The 24,566-nt window shown below is 36.3% G+C and overlaps 1 protein-coding gene across 1 annotated transcript in view; it reads right to left on the minus strand.

The window, feature by feature from the left end:
- Window positions 1-565: 565 nt before the first annotated feature.
- The window catches only part of LOC136857276 (uncharacterized), a 300,734-nt gene continuing 276,733 nt past the window's right edge, over window positions 566-24,566 (minus strand). Inside the window, exons 9-10 of the mRNA XM_067135803.2 lie at window positions 11,956-14,905; window positions 566-5,016 (exon numbers count right to left, since the gene is read on the minus strand). Coding sequence (XP_066991904.2) covers window positions 12,773-14,905 — 2,133 coding nt within the window. The 3' untranslated portion in view covers window positions 566-5,016; window positions 11,956-12,772. The remainder of the gene's footprint in view (window positions 5,017-11,955; window positions 14,906-24,566) is intronic.

The following is a 24,566-nucleotide window of genomic DNA, read 5'->3' on the forward strand; positions in this document are numbered from 1 at the left end:
CTCACTAGATGGCAGATCGAGTAAACCGAAACTCTCTTGGACGTCTATAGCTGAGATTTAATTAATTTTGTCGGGTAAACACCAAATCTGTCACCAGAGATTTTATACATGCCGACATGTATATTAATATGACAACATGGAAATGAATCTTAAATAAACACTCATTGTGGAATAGAATACTTGGACCTATTATTACCCATAGCTTTCTTAGCAGACTACAGTAAATGGCAGTTTCAGTAGCTGTTTAGCTCAGAATGACAACTCTCTCACGTTTCTCACGAAATTCAGGATTCCCAGATTATTGACCGTGGTCTTGGTTGATATTGCAGCTAGATTGGACCCAATGTGCATACAGGAATTCACATTCTGCTCACCTGATATTTGCATTGAAGATTGAGAAATGGGCCTGGAGCTTCTGACCTAGAAATATTGGAGTAAACATGCTAAAGGATGGGTGCTGCCTGTATGTGTAAATTTGGAGTCTGAACTGCGTCAGCAAACCAGCTCTATCACACATGGTATCCCATAACATTAAGGCAGAAGTGATGATACAGAAAAACAATAGTTTTATATTATTTCAGGGTGTTTATTGGGAACGTCTGGGGCATTCAGCATATATATTATTAACATATCAAAATATCATAGTTGATCAACAATTTTTTATACCAAGGGACAATATCGCAGTTCTCTTCTGTGAAACATATATCGTTTCCAAAACCTGTAGTAAACATAAAAATGCACTTTTTGATTAATTACAACTACTGAAGAGAATCTGACATGAGCACACAGCATGTAGAACTGTTACAATTGAACACACCACCACATTTATTAAAACAAATCTTGAAGAAATTGATGACACTATTCGAACAGTGATCATGGATGAACTGAAGAATTAAATTTTTCAGAATATTATAAACATTCTATCAAGTCTCATTTACAGCATATCAGCCACAAATTTAAATACAGAGGGTGATACCATTTAGCCATTAATAAATAGTTAAAACTGATAAGATCTAATGCTTGTGTTTCAAAGTGAAATATTAACAGAAAATATCTTGTAGAACTAAAACAATTTTATGTTTGAAAGTGACCCATGGGAACATTTTTTACATTTAAATAGATACTTCATTAACACTGTATACTAAATGAATATCTCTACATTTACAAAATGAAAATGAATACATGAGGCATTAAAATTCAAACCCCAATATTTCCTCATTTTTTTGAAAATGATACACATTAATAAAATCTTTGTAAAATCTTCCTTTAGAAATGTCTCTAAGGAGCATACACAGACAATTCCTTAGGATTTGGGTTTATAGAAATCACAAGTTAAATTCAAACTGTGACAATTCTTTGTGGCCGCGAAATGCAAACGGCGACATTTCCATCAGCCAATAGGCTGTTGTCAATTGGACTTTGTGACGTCATCCTTTACCCGCTAATCTTCCTGTGCTCTATTTGTCTGCATGGGCTGAATGATTGTTTTAAATCAGTCTAAAGCTGTGACACGATGCTGGCTTGAAGAGAGCAAAGTTGAAAATAAAAAGATCATGAGACTTTTTTGAATTAAATAATAGTACATTATGTAACAAGCCCACAACGGCAATAATTAAGACACGCGTATGTTTGCAAAAACGAGCGAAGTGAGTTTTATAATTTCCATACGAGTGTCTTAATTATCATTATAGGCGAGTTGCATAAGACTGTTTATGCTCTACGGTAATTTTAACTCTATTTTTTAAATATTCATAAATTTCTGCCGAGATGTCGCTTGACAGTTGAGTTTACTGAACAGAGCGCAGAGTGCATGCACTGGGTTATTGATTTTCCGTGAATGGATCAAAGACCTTGACAATGTCATATGTTTTCAAAGCTTTGATAGAAGGTTGATAACGATAATGAATACAGCAAACAACAGAAGCTATTACAATTTTTTTTTCAATTTTCTGCATTGAATTATATAACTAGAATGCACTATATAATTTGTTATAAACACATTCATCTGTATTTATATGAAGAATTCAGCAAATAAATGAGTCTATAGGGTCTTTCCTGCAAAAATAAGTAAATTAAAAAAAATAAAATAAAAAAAAAAAATTTGCAAACTGTTGTTAGGCTGATTTGGTTCAAAAGCAAATCCAGACACTTCCAAAACTTAGGTATGTTTATTTAGCATATGCTATCGTCTTGCTTCGCAAGTATAAAAATCAAGAAATCTCTTGCATTGAAACAATGTGGAAAAAAAAGAGGGAGAGAAAACCAATCTTTGACACAGGAGGAGGATTTTTGAAAGTATCAGTTTTTTCCTGTGTCCTGAATAAACTGTGGAAGCGGGAATATCGGGGTGTGAATTTAAACGCCTTAAATAATTGTTTCTATTTGTTGTGAAAGGACATCACAAGGAAGTAGGCTATCTCTCTAAGAAATGCAGCACAAAAAAAGAAAATAATACAGTTCTAGCAAAATACAGCAATGATATATTATGTCGAGATGCTTGCAAACATAGTGGACTTATTCTCTGTGGTACTTAAATTACCTCATCTGAATTTATATTTTAGGTGGATCACAGCATTACAATTTTGATAACCCACAGGATATATAATGCTACAATAAAAATCAGGACCTAGAAATACAGTATGTCCAAATATCCATTCTTACTGGTTACAGAGATCATAAAAATTAATAGGAAATATACCAGTATTCCCATTAATGATAAAAATCTTAATGATCTCAAAGTATTTAAATTAGGAGATACCACAGTAAACACCTATTTCATTTGTAAGCCCCTTCCTCTAATTAGATTTATGAATACTAATGACTTCTAGATATTATAACCAGGTATCTCAAGCATCCTGTCATATTAGGAGAGATCCTTGACTAGAATATACAATATTCAATAATGGAAGGAACTGGCAAATGGCAAGTAATAACTTATCCAAAAAAAAAAAAAGCAAGATAAATTCTTTAAAATTAGCTATAAAAAGAAAAACGTTAAGTATAAATGGCAAATTATTTATGGTAAAAAAACCTAGCCGTAAAACTAATAATAACCTAATTTATCACTTACCGAGTACTCTATTCTGTCTGCTGATATTTAAAGGGTATAAAATGTACACATATCTGCTCAAACAAACCGCTATCTGTATTACAATCTTAACATCTTCCATTACTTCACTGAACCAAGCCATGTCAAAAGAGAATGCAATCTGTAGAATGCCAGAGTACTACTGGCATATGACTTATAGCTATTTCATAATTGCCCAAATAACACATTCTTTTTCAGTCTCTTGAGTAACTGGATCAAATCCTGTTTTGTCATGCAGTTTACTTCTCTATTCTATTGAGCAGTACAGTCTGTCTATAAAAAAATTCATGTTAAACTGAATCTGTATTTATAGTAAGACCACTGTTCTGCGTTTTGATAACTCTCAGTTTTTTAAGAAGTTTCCAACTTAAGGGGTATCAGCATGTATTCGGATATACAGGCAAAGGGCTCATCCAGCTGGGGAAATGGAAACAATTTAATTTCAACAAGAAGTGGTTGACCCCCAGTGCCAGTAACCATGGAAAACTTGGGGGGCTTCTAGCAGGATTAAGACAAAACTGTTCTTATCTTTGTCCAAGACTGAACAGTAGTCTAAAATAAAAAAAATTATACCATGAGATTCAACCTAACATTTCCATTGTAATTCCAAGAAATTGGTCTTTAAAACAAATATCAAAATTCATACTTGCAGTCATTATGTACATCATTGACATTTAATAATATATTCCTATTTATACTCATATTACATTAATTTTTCGTAAATGAAATATACATCAGTCAAATCTTTAAACGTTCAATATGACAACATTTCTGTAGCTGTATTATATCTATTCTTTCCTAATTTCATTTATGAGCACCACCATCAAACAGGTCTAATATAAAGCTGCAAATTGAACATTTGAAGAAACTAATGCAGTTTTAAGTATTCAAAGTTTGATACAATTATTACAATAATAAAACATGTAATGGAACATTATTTAGAATTACAGTTAGAGATGAACACAGTGGTTAACATACAAAGGATTTTTCCCACCAGGATCAGTCACTCAAGTGACATTGTACAGTAATTTCTACTAACATTTAGAATCTCACTCATGCAATTTACTGAGCAAAAGGAAACCAATCAGGTTCAGGGAATCATGGATGAAAGCATGTGAGATGAATTTTAATGTGCTGCAAATTTCCTCAGTTTTAAAATTGATGTTGTCTCTATGCCTCTCTGTTTTCTGAGGTACTGAAAATCTTTGCAGTCAACCTTTCTGGGTTGCATTATTAAAAATCATCTTATCAATCTGTAATGACATGCAATACTGATGAAGTAATTGATCAGGTTTCATAAAAATGTTTTTCGATATTAAGAGCACAATTCCTCACAGGAATTACAGTATATGTTTTCATTAAAATGACTGCTATGAAAGTTCCAAAATGTACATTGGAAACATATTGCAACACAGCACCCATGTCTACTGATGGTTTTTGAAGTAAACTTTAATGGTTTTCAATCAACTCTCACACTCTACATTTCAGTAAGCCTTAAAGGGCATCCTGTTTAAATAAATATTTTTTAGAAACATTATCAAGCAGGTGGATTTCCAACTGGATGAAGCAAACATTTTCTTATTTAAACAGCAAATGTGCCAGCACAAATAACTATTATGTAATATCTCTGAACAAGTCAGTAAAATATATCATATTGAATTAATTTAAACTTCCTTTTCCTTCTTTCACTAGATGTGTCCTGTAGCTAACTTAAGATACATTAAACAGGGAATGTGCCATATAGAGATGGATTGAGGAGCTTATTGTTACACCCATCAAGGCTATAACCTTACATTTCTCCTTATCAGAGCTGCCAAACCTGTTGTCACCTGCGATAGACATCAAGTTATAAGATCATCCATTCTACTTCATTGGATTTTTTTCTTGCTAGTCTTTTTGCTTCTAGGGAGAGTGGCAAATCCAGTCACCTAAGAAAAACAAAACATTATGTTAATGAAGAATAATACAAGCATAAAAAATTTAAAAATAGCACACTTCAGTTTATCATAAAAATCTATCAACTCAAGATAACAAAATAAAAAACAAACTGACCAACTTCAGATTAGTGTATACTTAGGGACTGGGAGGTGTGCCACAACAGATCTCAGATGGAGATCTTCTGCTTAGATCTTCAGAATAATATTACATATGTAATACAATTTAATTTATATAACTTGTCATGTAATAATAATAATAATAATAATAATAATAATAATAATAATAATAATAATAATAATAATAATAATCATCATCATCATCATCATTACCACCACCCCCACCTCCATTTCCCTCACCCAACTCCCGCCAGGAATGTAATATAAGAAAGAAACATATTAAAATACAAGTTCTGTCAGTTTTTTTGTTGCGAGGAAGATGAACTCACAGATGCCAGCGAAAGTGAGCCAGGTGGCAGAAATGCTGCCAGAGATGGAGGAGAGGCTTTGTCCTTGGTCTGGGAATGCGAGGTGTGCAGTAACAGAGGTTACAGCTCAAGCAGTGGCATACCGAGATGGAGGTGTCAACACAGCTAGTTTGGGGCTGTTTGCTTTTATGACATTTTTAGTTAGGCCTGTACAATCGTTTCCTTGTCTTTACATCATTACTTTAAAATAATTGAAGGTAATTTTGATACAGAATCCAGCAACATGTGTGCTTATTCCACTGGGAATGCCTTCAAGGTCATCATCTGATTCCGAGTCAGAGAGCATTTCAATTAGTTGGTCAGAAGATTTTTGAAACATTACATTACTGGAACAATATGTGCTTACATTTTGACTCAGTAAAATAATATTTCCAGTTCTGAAGACAGTCGCGAGACCCCTGTCTAAGTCTATGTCCTAATAAAAGCCACAAGCCAATGATAGGACATTGACAGTGATGAAATGCTTCATCAAGGGGGCCATTCTAAACGATAAAGGAAGACACCAAAATCTATCAACTTAAAACAAAATTAAAAACCAACTTCAATGATGGAATATAAATCTGCAAGTTGAAAAATAAATTATAAGAGTAAAATACATATGATAGCAGCACACCTCCCTTCCCACTAGCTGCCCAATATCCAGAGGCATGTTTTTCCGCATTAACGATAAAAGCGGCATAAAATATTTTAAAGCAATTTTGAAATAACTTAATGAATCATGTGATTCTGGTTAAGAAATGAGTGATTTTGTTTTTATGAATTACAGCGAATTAAAGCGACAAGGCCAGTTTAAAGCAAAATTTACTTATTTTGCAATAAGTGCAAAAATGCAGCAAAATTCATGGAAAATAACGATCCTGAAATTGTATTCCAATATCATGTGTGTGAAGGGAAACAGCAGACAGAATAACGAGTTCTCATTTCGATGGAAGTATCTCTTCGTATTAATATTCTATAAAATCCCTTAAAGCTATGGCCATGTAGGGTGAAAGGGTAATTTGTTATGTTATCTTGTTTAGGGCTGTATTATAGTTCTAATCAAGATTACATAAGGAATAATGAATGATTATCAATATTGCTTCTCTTTACTTATAATTCACATAAATAATTCACAAATTCACGAATGAAACTTTTATGAATAACTTTAGGAGAGGATTAAAGTGAAATTAAAGTGATGGGGTCAGTCCTACTTCGTAAAATAATGCGAAAAATCAACATAAATAAATGTGAAAAAATCACGCCTCTACCAATATCCAATGTTGTTAGATATAACTTCAAAAAATGGCTTCTTAATAACATTTAAAACTATCATGCATTGTAAAATTCATCTGCAGAAAAAAGAAATCAAGGTTAACAGGAGCTTTCAAGCAAACAAATATATTATCTCAGGTCAAAATGACTAATATTTCTTTTAAATACATAATTCTCTGATCACAACAAAATGAATTCTCTAGAAAGGTTAATTTACAGATGTTAATATTTTTCAACTAATTCACCACAATACAACCAAATAAACAGTATGAGTACAACATGTAATCATTGTTTTACACACTTTGAAAAAAATAAAATAAAGCATGCATGCAAATTTCACCTAAATGTAGCAAACATTTCACTGCTTATCACCAACAGAATAAGGAATTAAGAAGTCATGCTCCCAAGAGCTTTTCTCACCAAGAAATGCTTACTGTAACTACTTGCACATACAACCACAAAAGTGAGGTTTTTGTGCCATTTGCTTGACATAAGCCTGGCCTGTCACTAGGAAGTATTCTGGGACATAAATGCTTTAATCAAATTTTAACATTTTCACTCCCACATCTGACTTAAGTCGGATAGTGGATAATACTTGTAAGAGGCTATATCCATCCTAAGTCAGATAAGCATTCGTGGGGACTAACTAAATTTAAACTGAGCTCCAATCGCGTCTTTCACCTAGTTGTGTTTCTAACCTATAGATGGTAGATAAATGAAGTATATTTTTTACCCTCCTTATGTGCAGACGATCGAAGGTCGAGATCGAGCAGTCGGAGTGCCTCATATTTCTAAATGTTCATTGTGAGTGTTGACAAGTGTGTTATTAAAATGAACAAGAAGCTATGGCTTACAAAGGAATGTTTGGAATCCAAAGAAATACTGGATGTGTTGCTCAATGAAGAATCGGGTGATGAATTTATACCAGTAGAAGGAGAATGACAGCGACAGCGAGTTTAAAGAACTAGGTACAAAATATGACACGGGAGAAGTTTTAGTACCTGATACAGATCCACGATATAGACCAATGTCACCAAAATTTACTGCTAATATAGGGCTAAATAATCCTGGATAATGAAACTGACTGTATATCTTTCATGAATTTGTTTCCTTCCAAGGATTTTTTTAATATATTTGCGAACAAACCAACCTATCTGCCACTCAGCTGATTAGCGCTTCACCTCACCCCTTCACTAAATACTCTCTGTGTACAGACATGGATACCACCAGTAGAGGTTCCTGAGCTAAAAGTATTCTTAGATTTAATGTTTGTGACAGGAATAACAAAAAAAATCCAGATTTGAAAATGTATTGGACTGAGTACCCAATCTTCGAAACCCTGTATTTTACTAAGAGCATGTCTCGGAACCGATTTGAATATATTCTCTATTTTCTCCATTTCGCCTGCATCTCAGGAAGTGTGATACCAGATCATACACTCAAACACTACTGGAGAATCTCTTAAAGGTATATAACAAATTTCAGATTTTAAAATTGAGTACCTTAGAAACAGTGATCAAAAATACTCAATAATGTACAGTGTCAGTCTGAAACAGTTCAGGCATTTAAACTGCCCATGCAGTAGCTGGTAGCAAATGTGTTAACTGAAGTGACCAGATGATCTTTTCATAGAAAACAAAACACATGGGACTACACATTCAAATTTTATATTTCAACAATCTCCTGCAGAGTGGTTAAAAGAAAATTACATTTATTATTATTATTACTAACACACGAGTAGTTCTCTTATAAAGTGAGGCATAAAATCACATGGATATTGCCAGGTGAGGAGACGAAGAATCAGACCGACCATGTTTTAGTGGATTGGAGCCATCGTGATTGTGTTGAGCAAGTATGAACAATTCATGAGCTGATATGAATTCCAACCACCTTCTGGTGATTCTGAAACTGTCCACAAAATGGTAAAGGTGAAGTGAAGAAGTGGCTTGCTATGATAGACAGCCTCACAAAAGAACAAGTAAAAGTGTTATCAAGGCAAAGTCACTAATCGCTGTTCATTAGAGACCAAGGATGGTGTTAAAGATATGGTTGTCACTGCAGGAGGCCATCATTTAGGGTGCAAGTGAAGAATTGGGGCAATGTCAAAATGTGTGCAAAAGCCGTGGTTTGATGACGGAGGTGAAGGATAGGGTAGCAAAAAGATAAGAACGGGTGAAGCATCTCTCCGAAGATACAAGGACAGCATACATGATGGGGAGAAAATAAAGACAGAATCATCAGAAGGAAGAAACGAGAACGCGTCCAGCTATTAATGGAAGTCGAGAAAGCAAAATGGTCTGAAATTATATCCAACGATGAGCTATGGAGAACAACAAACCAAGTTCCAGTCGCAGTGGAAATCAAGAGGAGAAAATGGGAATGGATAGGTCATACTTTAAGAAAGTCAGCGGGATCTATATAACGCACAGCACTGGAATGGAATCAGCAAGGGGCATGAAGGAAAGGTCGTCCTAGGAAGACCTGGTGGAGGACTGTAGAGGAGGAGGCTCTTGAAGCAGGGAAGACTTCGAAGGAAGTTAAAGCATTGGCAAGTCGACGACCACAATGGAGACTTTTCACGGATGCCCTATGTTCCAGTGAGTACGAGAGGAATTAAGTCAAGTCAAGTAAGAGAAAACAAAGAAATTGTCTCGCTCCTCTTTCCAGTTGACAAGTTCTGCGAGAGGTATTTACAGACAGCATGCTTTAAACCCTAGTAGAAACAGCAGAATATGAGTACAAGTGATTGAAGAAGAGATAATGAAACCAGCAGCTAATGTGATAAGAATAGAGGTTCTTAAAAGTAACAAGGTTCTGGGTGGTAGTGGTTTGAATGACGGAGCTGTTTCAGTATGGAGGAGAAGCAGTGGTATAAGCGCTGAGGCAGTTTGTTGCAGAAATCTAGTCAACTGAGGAGATTACAGAAGAATGGAGGGAAGCAGTTATGTGCCTGATATTTTTAAAAAGCAACGTCATGAAGGTGGCTAGCTAATTGCTGAGGAATCTCACCGCTTGAGAGAGGATAAAAAATCTTCGTCTCTGATACTCTACCTACCTAAAAACGAAAATATTAATTACCGTAATTTTTTCTTTTTCAAGTATAATGCTGTTACCGTATGTTTCCTTTTTCAGGTAGTTTATAAATTTATTACTCACAATTAGTTTTGGCAGAGTTAAAAACTTAACAGTTATAAATTAACAGAGACGAAACTGAAAAGAGATGGCTTCAGATATTACAAAACAGTTCCACCTGTACTGCTATATTGTTGTGAGATATGGGTGTAACTCCATAGACATTTCAAGAGCACATTTTTGAACAAGAGAGGAAGATTTTAAGGAAGATACATGGTTCAATCTATAATACAGAGACCAGAAGATGAGAAAAAAGGCACAAGGAAGAACTATAGCAGTAGTTGGAAACAGATATTGGGAGGATGACCATAAGAAAAAGACTGTAGAGGTCAGGACATGTTTTCAGATCAGAAGGTACTCTCCCTAACCGCATATGTACTCATCAGCCAACTGGAAGACATCCAAGAAGTCGCCCAAGGACGAGGTGGAAAGACAGATTTCTGCTGACACTAGAACAAGTCGAACAAAGAGCCAGAATTGAGGATGCGCGAGATAGACATAAATGTGCCAACATCTGTGACACTCACTTGCGATGTGAACTACCATAGACATCCTGTCATGATTGAACTTCAATTGCCAGGCTGAGTAGCTCGGATGGTCTTCTGAGCCCAGCTTGGCAGGTTTGATTCTGGCTCAGTCTATTGGTATTTGAAGGTGCTCAAATATGTCAGTCTTGTGTCGGTAGATTTACTGGCACATCTCAAAAACCATAAAATTAGTTAGTGGGACGTAAAATACAATAACATTATTATTATGAACTAAAATTTTACTAGCTTTTGTACATGCCGTCTTCTACTGTGGGTCTAAATGGCCTCTTTAAGTGTAACAAATGATTGTGATTAACACACAAATCGTCTTGTAAAAAGGTCAAATTATGATCCTCTGGGAAGATTGTCTAGTAATGTGGAAGGAGCAAAGGGATGACTCTAAAATCAATGTCTAGGGTTTCTACGTCACAAAATCATATAGTGAATACATGCAAAAGTGAGGAGAAGATTTCTACATAAATTGTTCTCCTCTGGGCACAGTTCCCTATGCCAAGATGAAAATATGTGTGTTTTCTTCTTAGATCTGGCATTGTCACTTAACTTCAACTTTAAGGATTTAATAGTTCGCTACTGGTTCCAATCTGAGCCAAACTAGTTCTATTGAGCAGTGTATTTGGTTGGTGAAACAGTGGGACAATGCTTGTGTAACTTTGGAGATTACTTTTAAAAACTTCGTTGATTACATTATTTGGCCTCTGTTCCATTATCATTTGAACCATCCTTATAATTTTAATGAATGCTTGGGGGTATTTTAAAAATGTCAAATGAGATTACATTTCGGATCATTAAACTACGGAACAGGATGATTCTCCATTTCCTTTAGCATCTCAAAAGTGTTTAACATCCTTCCTTAGCTAAAATTCAATGTGAAGGTCTGAAGGGATGATATGAACTGTCTGTGGTTATCATTGGTGCTAAATAAACTTTACGTCAGAGTGACTTTCAAGATAAAACTTTTGACATGTTTTTCTAGTGTTTAAGGTCACATACTTCCAATTTAGTTCTTAAACTTTCAATCCCCAAACAATGATCTTTGTATTTACATCGGGCAGACAGTTCAAGAATACTGAAACCTGTTACATTTTAGAGGAAAATTACTCTCATACTTCCAACACAATGAAAATTTCAACATTTCTGTGATATTTACATTACATATAACCGAAAGACGCAGATGTAATGAAATTCCTTATTTTGTCAATGCTTCATAGATAATAGGGGGAAATACTTAACCTTCCTGAAAAATAAAGCAAAGCATTCTTGTTAGTCAGAACAATCTCATAACTAACAGTCCAGAGGATAGAACAACTTAAGTAATTTGGGATATCAAAAACACCATCTTAAAGCGACTTTTATTTAATCAGTTTTGGTGGTCAACAACTGTAACAGATTAATTTCAGAAATTAAGCATTACTCTGGTTCACAATCCTTGGACTGCTAAGATGTTACTCCAGACTTGTTATAATCCAATAGGAAAGGTATTCAAACCACTTCAACACATTTCAAGGATCACTAACCAGAATTCCATTTTAAGTAGCATGGTTCTACACCCAGTAATGGTTTGGAGGAGCTGGTCAACAGGATTTAACTGAGAAGGTAAGCTTTCAGAAAAGAATTACCATACTTTCCATTAGAATAGGACACATTAGATCTGATTTCCAATTATTGAAGAATGGAAATCCAAGACACTATTCAACTTCAAAAAATGCATTTTATACACTGGTCTTCACATATAGCCTAATGTATGATACAAAGTTGAATTATGTTACTCCCAAAAGCACCTGTAGGCCAAAAGCATCAAGCAGAAGAGAATGTTTCCAATAGATATCTTTCATAAGGATTAAGAATATCATGAATCATTCTTTGCCTTTTTGTTTTTGAGGTTATGGAATATATCTATATTCCTGGATGACTTAGTTTCTCTCTTGAGCCAATTGTGGTACATTGAGCACATCATTTGTTTTGATTTGTAGTAGGTTTCTCAGTTGCATTATTCTTTTGTACAGTCAGTTCTTATTTATAATTCAATGAACCATGTAGCATATAACATTGCAATGCAAAGAAGACTGTAGTGACTATTATTTATCTTCAGAACACTGATGCAAGTTACAACACATTACAGTCTGATGTTTTCTGTTAATATTTCTGTTAAAATAAGGTTTTAAGTTGATATTTTCACAAGATGAAGGATCTGCTAGTTAACAATGAGATGAGAAAATGGTAACACATATAACATCATATAACAGAACAGGAGCACATTAAAACTCAAATACAGTGTGTCTATGAAGGACAATAGTGATCTTTACATGATTTTTGAATAATGTCAATATACGATCACTTCGAAGGCTGCTCCGTTCGTCTTGAAGAAGGAGGTGAATGTGACATTTCACGAATTTTGAAGTCTCCAATACTGCTAGATTTTGCTTTATCTATGTTACTTGATTCAAATTCATTATCATCTCCAACATATGGTAGATATTCTAGAGAACATGAAGACATTGGTATTGTCCTCTTAGGAGGAGGAAGATAAGTCGGAGGAGGAACATGAGGTTCAGAAATACTTTCTTTTTCCTTCTGATGCTGAGAGGTACTGCTTACTTGTTCCACCGTATTACTGTGTGCCGAGGAAACAGATTCTGTAGTCTTAGAATCCCGATTTCCCCAAAATGGCAGATAGGAGGCAAAGTGCTCAAGTGGATTCTTAGGCATCACAAGGAGGCGTGAAATAGCAGATCCCTTTTGTTTTGATTTTGAACGTAAAGCAGCTTTCCTTTTAGCTTTAGGAGATGATGAAATGAACTTACTTGTGCCAGCAGATGTCTCGGGACCAACAGATTTTACGATACCAGGCTGCAAAACAAGGCGAGCTTTCACAGCAGTTTCTGCGTTTACTTGGCCTCCCTCTTCAGTCACCCGCTCGAGGCTTGAATTCTCTTTTCCAGAAGTTGATACACTGGAACTATTTAAAACTGTCATTTCTTTTCCAGCAGATTCTATGAATTTTTCAGGTGGAGCAGGAGCCAGGCGTTTGTGATACCGTCCAGATCGAATATCTTTCTTTTCATCCGATATACCTGCTGAAGTTTGCTCAGGTATCTGAGCAGTTGCTGTCGATGCATAATCTTCTAATTGCTCAGTTAAACTAGCTTCATCAGCAAGTTTCAGTGTTTCTGAAGATGCATTCAAATCATCTGACATGTCTAATAATTTGGATTCGTTTATTTGATCAGATGACACACTTGAATCTGCAAATGTGTCCGATATTGCAGATTCATCAACACCCAATCCATCGACCTGAGAGGATTCAGCAGAACTGTTCAAAGCAATAGATGTTTCTGATAGAACAGATACATCGGCTTCTTGATCAATTGGATATATTAATGCTTTATCTGTAACGATAAGGACTTCTTGAGGAATATGCTGACTTTCCTTTTCTGATTCTCTCTCTTTTGGGCATTCCTCCACTATTTTATCACCACTTATTTCAACACTGCTCTCTCTTGAATCTTCAGTATTGGTAAACTGTACAGCATCAGGAGGACCAGCAGGTTTATCTTCAACTTTGACAGAATTCAAATCCACTGTAATATCAGATATGGAAGCAAGATTGGCATTGGCACAAGTAATATTCTCACTTTCTGAACTGACATTCATACCCTGTTGTACATTTAATTCTACCCCAGCATTGGTGCCAAGAGATTCCATGGGATGTTGAAGTTCTGGCTCAGGCTTAACTTCAAGCAAACTATTTGAAATATTTGTATCGGCATCAACAAAAGTATCTTCTGTACATGATGATTCGACTGTTTCACCAGGTTTAATCTGTGGCTCATATACATCCGGCAAAATATTTGATAAACTTGCATCAGCATCAACAAAAGTATCTTCACTATGAGGAGATTCCACTGTTTGTTCAAGTTTAGAATCAGGCTTGTCTTCATTTAAATTACTTGAAATATTTGCAGCAGCATCAACAAACATTTCAGACTCATCTACAACTTCAATAGGGAGGTTCACGGTGGGTTCAATGCTGGGAACTGTAAACTCAGATTCGTCATTTCCAACCAAAGTCTCGGGTTTTGATTTAGCAACTTCATATTCATTTATAACAGATTCAGAGACTGGTGATTTCATGGACAAGGAACATGCACAGTTATCAACCATTTCAGCAGAAGGTTCCGAACCACAAACTTCAGGAATATTTTCAGACTTTGTCTCAGTAAGCTGAAATTCATTTTCAATCGTTTCAGATACCACCAAGTTAACAGGGTGTGCCTCATTGCCAGCCACATTCTGTGCTTTCAATGTGCGAATCTCTTGCAAAAGTAAAAGCAGTTCTGCTTGAGAAAGGGATTGTTCAGCAAGTGGAATGGATGCAAGTTGGGAAGGTAAAGAGGAAGAAACATAGTATGTGTACTCCTCTTGGTTTGGGAAATCTGCCTCTTCGTTTGTCCATCGTTCACTGTCCTTCAAACAAAAACACAATAGGAGAAAAGATACAATGTTATTTAAGTTATGTACATGTACAGACTTGGTCAAATTGTTTTCCTTTTACACTTAAATTTAGTTTAAGAGAGCTTGCACGTATGAAAGTTGTTGGCCTTCAGACATGAAATGTTATATTAGAATTGTAAGTATATTTAAGTTTGAGCATTACTTTACATCATTCAGATCAGCTGGGTTAATTTTAACTAGCATTACCTGCTAGCCATGATTTCATTCAAGTAAGCAAATTTGGTAAGGGCGGTTTCAATCTCATTGAAATACACTATTAGTAACAGTTGATATATTAGCACAAAATTAAACAAATTACATGAACAATCAAGAATAAGAATGAATGAGGACATTAAAAAAAAAAAATTAAATAAATTAAAACCAACCCACCCTATTATTATAATCTAGGGAGAACAATGCAAAATCAATTCTAGCCAACTGCCATTCTATCTGTAAGCAAAGCTGAATTCAGATAAAAGCTGCAGTATGCAAGCATTCGCACAAATAATGACTATTATAAGATTTTTCACCAGTCAAGGCTCTGACTTCTCTAAAGGGTAAAAAGGAATAATTTCAACAATATTTGTTTCATCAAGGTGGGAGAAATCTGGCTGTCAATAGCTGCTAGTATTGTAGCTTACTATTATTTACATCCCTGTGAGTGGGGGTGGTAGAATACTGTACATACCTGCCATGCTAAGAGGCGAGTGAGGGGTAACCCTCAGTGGCGATCAACTTAGGAGCTTGGATAGGAGACCAAAAGGCTCCTGGCCAAGTCTAATATTACCTCCACTTACTTGTGCCAGACTCTTCACTTTCATCCTTTCGTATCGTGCCCCCCCTGGTCAACTCTTGTTCTCTTCTGACCTCAAAGATGGAAGGCTTGCAATGCCTACGGAGACTTCCATTTTTATGGCTTTTGTGGTCTTCTCTTTATTTCCTTTTGCTGATATCCTCTTTCTTCAAAGAGTTGGAAGTCTTAAACATTTCCCCTCTGGTAGTGTTAAGAGAGAATGATAGCCCAGTTCTACTTCCTCTTAAAACAATAACCACTACCCTTCTATTCTTTTAACGATAACTACGGCTCAGATTCTGATGAAGAGGTCATTCAGAGATGATGTAGAATGGTAAGTAAATTTATTCTGCAATAAATATGTTACATATTTGATGTTTTATAGATCACCGGTCTACCTCTTCACAATATCATAAGAAGAGCTGAAGACCGCTCAGGATGGAAACATTTCGTTAAGGATGCAGTTACTAATGAAGTGAAGAAATTCGGTCATGATGCTCAGCAATGAGTAAACCAACTGATGATGATGAAGGTCATCAAAATGCATTTTCCCCACATTTTCCAGACAGAGGCATTTTTTTTCACATTCATTGAAGTTTTAGGTTATTTTGTTCACTTTCCATATTGTACAAGTCATTTTTTATCACCTGTCAGGTCAGGTACATCCTGCTACCGTGTGCGACAGTCTGGCCGAGGGTTGGGAGGCCGTTACCAAACCTGAAAAACTACGGGAGAGTGAATGGCTATGGGCAGAGGAGTTCACCCTTAGGGGGCTTGTTTTAAGCCTTTGTGTAGGAAATGACACATAAATTCAACAGGAAGCTGCTGCCTTGCAGATGTGGCAGGGGACTGCTAAAGGCTAAGGGAGAGTTATTGCAATTGCTTTCAAGACAAATACGAGCCTCAGATCGAGGAACTTACGACAACGGCTAGGCGTGTATGACGGCTTACAGCCTGAAGCTTCACCAGCTACAAAACCCAAATCAAGACCCAGTTGCGGGATTGGAACCTTGAATATTCTAACACTGACAAATAAAACTGAAGAAATAGTTGATATGATGAAAAGGAGGAAAATTCTTATCATGGGGATGAGTGAAACCAAATGGAAGGCAACAGGAATAAGACACCTCCGTCTAGACTATAAATTATACTGGTCTGGAAATAACTTGGAGTCAAGAAATGGAGCGGGCTTTATACTTCATAAAGATATTGATGTTTGTAGCCAGACTGAATTTGTCAGTGATAGAATAATTAAAGTGTGAGTAAATTGGAACGGAGAAAAGTATCATATAATCCAGGTCTATGCTCCAAAATCAGGATGTTCAAATAAAGAAAAAGAAGCCTTCCTGTCTAACTTGGAAGAACATATGGATTGTGAAAATTTGGTAGTAATGGGAGATTTTTTTTTTTGCTATTTGCTTTACGTCACACCAACACAGATAGGTCTTATGGTGATGACGGGACAGGAAAGGCCTAGGAATGGGAAGGAAGCAGCCATGGCCTTAATTAAGGTACAGCCCCAGCATTTTCCTGGTGTGAAAATGGGAAACCACAGAAAACCATCTTCAGGGCTGCCGACAGTGGGATTCGAAGCAACTATCTCCTGGATGTGAGCTCAAAGCTGCGTGCTCCTACCCACACAGCCAAGTCACCCGGTATGGGAGATTTTAATGTTCAGGTTGGATCAGACAGACTGGGCTATGAATCCTCCCTGGGTCCTCATGGAATGGGGAATAAGACGACAGAGGGCGAACATCATCTAGGTCTTTGTATGAGGAACAATATGGTTGGAACAATATGTTGGTTCAAGAAACGGAACACGCATAAGACCACAAGATATAGTTGGGACGATCAATATGGAACTGTGATTGATTATATACTCGCCGACAAAGAAGTTTGGAAGATTGTAAATGATGTCAAAGTAATTCCTAGTGAAAATTTGGATGGAGACCACAGGCGGTTTGTTGCAGATATCACAAAGAGAAGACCTCCTAAATTCTACAACAAAAGAACACCAAAAATAAAACTTGGATACTTTCTGAACCAAGAGTGAAGGAAATGTTTTGAGAAAAAGTTCGGAAGATGTTACCAAAAGAAGATCTGAGATCTGCAAATGAGGAATGGGATAACCTGAGGAAAGTATTGGTGAAGACAGCTGAGAGAGTATCTGGAAGGCAGAGGCAAATAAGAAAATCCAAAGAAACAGCATGGTGGAAGGAGGATGTAAAAGCTGCTGTCAAAGCTAGAAATGGCTCAAGAAAAGCTTTGTACCGTGCCAGAGTGAGAGGAAATCCAAGTGAAATCGAGGATAAACTATCATTTTACAGAGAAAAAAGAATAGAGGTCAAAAGAATAGTTTACATTGAGAAACGGAAATGCAAAGAAGATCTTGCCAATAGAATAGGGCAAGACAAACACAAGAAGGTCCTGCACAGCATTGTTAAAAACAAAAGGAATTATAATAGTACTATCAACACAGTAGCTCTTCCAAATGGAGAGGTAACTAGAAATGAAAATGAAATATTACAGTTCAGTAGATATTTCAATCACTTACTGAACTGTAAAACAACTGACGACACACAAAATGACCCTCTAAACCCTAGAAATTATAATGTAGAAAGTTTGACCTGGCTGGAAGTGGAGACAGCAATATGTAAAATGAAAAACAATGGATGAGTTCAGTGTGGACATGATCAAAGCACTTGGAGAACCTGGAATACAATGGTTGTACAGAGTACTAAATAAAATTTTGGAAGAAAATGAAATCCCCAGTGACAGGAGGCAAGGAGTGTAACAACTATAGAGGCGCAACCCTTCTATTTCATGGGATAAAAATATATTAGACCATCCTGGAGAGAAAAATGAACCTAAACTTGAGGAAGAACAACATGGATTTAGAGCAAACAGATCAATGCTAGACCTCATTTTTTCAACAACAATGCTCTTTGAAAAATACTGGGACAAGAATAGAATGGTTAGGCCTATAGTTGTATTCTTGGATATTGAGAAGACATATGATCATGTACCACGTAAACACATATGGGAATGTCTGAGACGTAACGAAGTGCAAGATGAGATTATAGCTCAAGTATAACTAGTATAGAGAGACAAAGAGCTGTGTGCAGATTCAAGGAGACAGGTCAAACTGTTTTGAAACCAAGAGCGGAGTCCAACAAGCGTCTATCAGCATTTCTCTTTATTACTATAATAGATGAGGTTATAAAAGCAGTGAAAATGAAGGATCAGACAACAAATGTAGTTGTATTTGCTGATGATGGTATGCTATGGGGTGAGACAGAAGCAGAAGTCCAAGCTAAACTAGATCTTTGGCAAGAAAAATTTGAAAGAATGGGAATGACCATCAGCCGAACTAAAACTGTCGGTTTAGTGATGAGTCGAAATCCTGAAGCAGCACACCTGCAAGTGCAAAATGAAGAAGTAGATATTATAATAACTTCAAATACTTAGGGAGCTTCGTTTCTTCTGAAAATACCATAAACCAAGAAATAGGCAATAGAATACAAACTGCATCAAAATTCTACCACTCCGTTTGTCAATTACTTTGGGATGACTCATTTCCCCAAGCTTGCAACCTCACGCTGTACAAAACATGTATTGTACCAATTCTAACATATGGACTGGAAGCAGCAACGATGACTAGATCTGCACAAAGTCGTCTACATGCCACTGAAATGAAGTTCCTTCGGTCATGTCTCCAAAAGACAAGGAGAGACAAAATAAGGAATGAAAGTATTCGACAACAACTTGGACAGGAACCTGTTGGAAACCTTAGAATTAAGCAGATAACGATGGTATGGACATATGGAAAGGATGGCTCAAATTAGGACCCCAAGAGCATACTATGAAACAAATGTTGTTGGTAAGAGGCCCAGAGGGAGGCCTCGTGATAGTTGGGAGAAGCAAATTTTCAAAGACCTTGCCAAACGTGATGTAAATTAACAGCAAAAGGTAGAACATCAACTGTGAATGGACAGGATGAACTGGAAGAGGCTCGTAAACACCCGCACCCGGCTTGCTGGAGCGGAAAATAGATTATAATGATGTGGTTAAATATATATTTTTATGTCTTTTTTATATATTTTTTTGTGCTCAGGTCAGCGAGATTTTTTTTCCCCCTCTTCAAGCAACTAAACTCAACTTCAGCCTGCGTATCAGCGTAATTGAAACAACAGCGGTCAAATGTGCTGAAACCACAGTGTGGTGCCTCCACATGTTCAGATTTGGGACTTCCTCTTCACTTCTGGTGCAGAAAAGTTTTCTTTTGTAGCTGCTTACTCTGCATTACATCAGTCTCAGGAAAGAAGTGTTGCAAAGTGCTGTGTATGTAACATTTTACTGTGTAGTGCAATTGAAATGCCTAAACAAAAACTTAAGACAGTCTGTCCCAGTGTATATCCCACTTAAGATAGAAGTGTCAAAATTTGGAGAAAACATCATTTCAAATGATCAAACTGCATTATTCTGTAAAATGTGTGAAGTTAAAGTCGACGCAGATAAATGTTTCACTGAACAAAAACATATCGGGCGCAAGAAATATTTAAGAGCACTTGAAAATGAGAACAAAAGAAAACTGTCTACATTAGTGCTTCCACATCAAGTAGCAAGTCATCTTCCTTTTACAAAGAATTAGGCCTATGTGAAGAGTATGTTAGCACAAATATTCTGATAGCAAAACTAAGCAATTCTAAATTACATGATTTCCTTGAACACCCCACTAGTCATACTGTTCCACATTAAAACTACTCAATAAAACTGACAATACTAATAGTCCCAAACGAATTTTTCTTCTGACCGCAAGAGGTGTTGGGAGGCGGAGAACCACATCCAGTTACACAAATTTTTTGATAAAACTGATGCGTGTCCTGTGGCCCAATGGAGTACAGGTTGAGAACGTGCTCCCCTTACTAACATGTGAAACAATGTTTAAAGGTAAAGGCAGTGAAATCTAATATGTCATTTTACAGTAAAATGATGCATGTTACTTATTTGGCCCATGCCTTTCAGTGAATCTTGGAGTAAGTCAGATCAAAGTTTTCAGAAGAAGATAGACTAATTTCTACTGTGAAGAAAAGCTTTGTGGAAGCTCCATATTTCAAAGACGAGGCAATATAGATTTGCCTCCAGCACCAGTTTTATTGCACTGGGGTAGGTGGTTGACTGCATGCATACACCAATGTGACAATTTTCAGATAGAGTGTGAAGTAGTGAATAGCTTTAATAGAGCAGAGATGTCAGGCAATTCAGAATACACATAAACTGTTTTCTGATCCTCAAATGGAAGGTAAATTAACTTTTATTGAATCAAACATCGGACAAGTCAATAGAGTTAGTAAGGAACAATGAATACTGTATAAAGATGTAAAAGTTGAAATTGGGAACAGAACAAATAGAAAATTTGTGTTGGTTAAAAAAAGGGGCATCAGAGAGTGTGTCAACCAGCCAGGATTTTGTCAGAAAGACGACTTCAGAATGGACATATTTGCAGAGGATTTAACACTGTTTTTTTTAAAATATGTTCCCATTACACCTGTGGAAGTAGAGAGAAGGTTCTTCTACTACAAAACAGTGTTATCTGACAACTGCCTATCATTCACTTTTTATAACGTAAGGATACTATGGTGATTTATTGCAATTCTCACTATATATTTAATTATAAAATTGTTCATACTATTTTAATAGAAATGAGAATGATTAAGTAAATTATCAATTTGTTCATGATTATTTTAGTAGTAATACACTCATTCTACTACTACTACTACTACTACTACTACTACTACTACTACTACTACTACTACTACTACTTCTAGTGTCATCGGACAGTGGCAGTCATTCTGGCTATCTTAGTTTTGTTGGTGGCTGTGCAGAATAATGAAATAGTTGTTTGACCGAACCACTGTCACAGATTCTCAGCCAAAACGTGCGGGGTCTCCCAGGACCTCTCTTCCCTTCCATCTTCCCTTGTTTTGGAGGAGAGTGCAAGTTTCCTGGTGCCTCATGATATGGCCAAAGTAGGAGAGATTCTTGATCTTAACAGCCCTACACAGTTCTTTTTCTCTACACATCTTGATCAATACCTCCTCACTGCCTATTCTGGTCTACCCAGCTGATACGAAGACTCATTCTACTAACAAAGTTTATTGTTTACAGTAGGCCTACAGTTACTCTTAACTCAATAATCAATATTTTAAAATAAATTTGTAACTTTCATTAGGTAATTTATTTACTGTTTACTGACACTTGTTCGACCCTTTCCAATCTTTATTTACCATTTTAAAATTATTTTAAGAGTACTTTATGGGAATTCTATAGGTAATTTTTTAGCCACAAACACAAAGCTGTAATGATAACTACTTTAGGAATTAAGTTGTCAGAGAATAACCATTCTGTTACAACAGAAAGAAATGATAAAATTTGGATCTTGTACTAAAGGCTGGATTAAGCTTCATGTAGGCATGCAAGTTGACTTAATATACAAATTATTTTTAACTACTGTACTGTATTCCACCATTATTTTGCAGACAGCAGGCCTTCATTCAAAAACGTCAAATGGTAGAAAGTAGAGTACAAATGAGCAAGAGTGTAATAAAAGATATGCTGTCATACAGGTATGGGAGGGGAAAAGACAAGAACAGAAGCAATGTATTACCAGCTAAAAGCACAGTTAAAACACACAAATAAGTAACACCATACAGCAACAACTTATCAGCAAATCTTTTCTTGGACGCTACCTGGTAAGCTGCTGGTTTCCATCTTCTTCCCCACCTGAGTAACTAGGCAGTTAGCTGTGTTGTTGGAACCTAGGGAAAGGGGTGGGGTGGGACTATATCAGATACTGAATGGGTTATAAATACAATTTAATAAGAGAAAAATTGAGATTATGGTGTTTGTTTTTATTTTTTACTTTTTATTTTTATATAACCAGCCTTAAGCTGCATTTTGAAAGACAAAATAGAACATTACACAATATTTGACCACGCCTGCACATGACAAATAAAACATACAGTAAATAAAATGTAAATTATATAATGGAACTCTTCAATGTGGCATGCTTACTGAAACTACCACAAAAATGACATCAATTAGATCAGTTTTTCTGCATAGTTTCCTTTGGAATACATCACATTACCTTTAACAAACAATAACTTTAGAATGTATGTAAATATACTACTAATTTGACATCTGTCCTTCTTTACTGCCTGAAGTTAAAATAAATAATTTAAGAAACGAGATACTATTTCCATAGTACTATAACAACTAGTGCTAGAAACCATCAATGAGAGATATCCTCCAAGAGGATTACACTGACGGGTCATTTACGAATTCAGGTAGAAAAGCATGAGCAGGAATCCACTCAGAACATTGGCTTTCAAGAAAGCTGTCTCTCCTAGTGGATTGCAAAGCTGCAATTTAAGTTATTACATCGAACAACCTGTAACTCAGACAGTAAAAGAAGCAAGAGAAATTATAATCAATCTTAGTAAACAAGATAAGACAACTAAATTATAATGGGTACCTTTTCATGCAGGACTGACGGGAAATGAAATAGCTGACCTGATGGCAAACAAAGTAACAACTTACTGGACCACATCGACAATACTCGACTGTCAGACCATGAAGAGACTTGTCAAGCTCAAAATGTGAAAAGAATTCAATCAGAACACCACTGGCTTACTCAACCACAAACAATGCAAGAGAAATCCACTTAAGAAATCAAGAAAAGTAAATGAAGAAAGGAAGCAGTAGCAAATTTTCATCTTAATATTGGTCAGGACTCTCTTCATCGAATTAGAAATTTTTTAATGGTAGTTTCCGCACAGCATGCATACAGCAGAATTCTCCAATGGATAAGCATCATCTGCTGATATGCCCAAAACTGGACCACTCCTGTCGACACTCAACAACCTGCTGAAGCTGTATTAGGATGCCAGATTGATGGAATAAAATGAAAATCTGCTCTTGGAAAACAACATACAACTAATTTGGAAAGAAAAATAATTCTATACTTTAAATCAATAGGAAAGGAATTTTTGAAGATATCTGCCAGTTTCTAAAATATTCACAGATAATATTACAAAACACATGCCCAGTTGAACTGATAACAAAGTTAAAAAAAAAAGGGCAATGCCTGCAATGTAACATTACACTCATTATCTCATTTATACACTGTTCAAAAAAAAAGTATCACAACTTTGGTACGAACTAGTGTACACATGCTGTTTCACATCCATGGTGCTCTGCAGGGTTGTTTGGTTTATCTCTTGGTGATATTAATGTGGTGGAATATTGTAGTCAAGTACATAACCCTCCAGTCGAGCAGTTATCTTTGTGACTGTACCCCAAACAGGAGTGGTTCATGGCGTACAGCATGGTCTGTCAGTGCTGTGTGAGCTGTCAGCACAGGCAAGATAGAGCACAAGATAAGGGAAGGCATTTACCATCAGAAAAAGTCATGTGTGCAGTAACCCTCTTTCAGGAAGGACGCATGCAGCATTACGCACCAGAGCGCTCGGAGTGTCTCAATCAGTCATCTGCAGGTTATGGCAGCGATATCAAGAGCTACATAATGTCAAACAGTGACCTGATTCAGGGAGAAAATGGAAAACAATGCCAGCTGAGAACCAATTTCTTCGTTTGCAGGCCCTCCGAAATTGCCACAGTACAACCAGGAACTTACAAGGTGAAACAATTGATGCACATGGGACTGTCGTCAGTACACACTCCACAATAGACTAAGAGGTCAGCTCAATTCCCGGAGACCACTTAAAGTGGCCCGATTCACCCCTCATCACTGAAGATGCCGTCTGCAATTTGCACTACAGC

Source organism: Anabrus simplex, chromosome 1 (assembly GCF_040414725.1).
Source record: "Anabrus simplex isolate iqAnaSimp1 chromosome 1, ASM4041472v1, whole genome shotgun sequence".
In the NCBI taxonomy this organism is placed as follows: domain Eukaryota; kingdom Metazoa; phylum Arthropoda; class Insecta; order Orthoptera; family Tettigoniidae; genus Anabrus; species Anabrus simplex.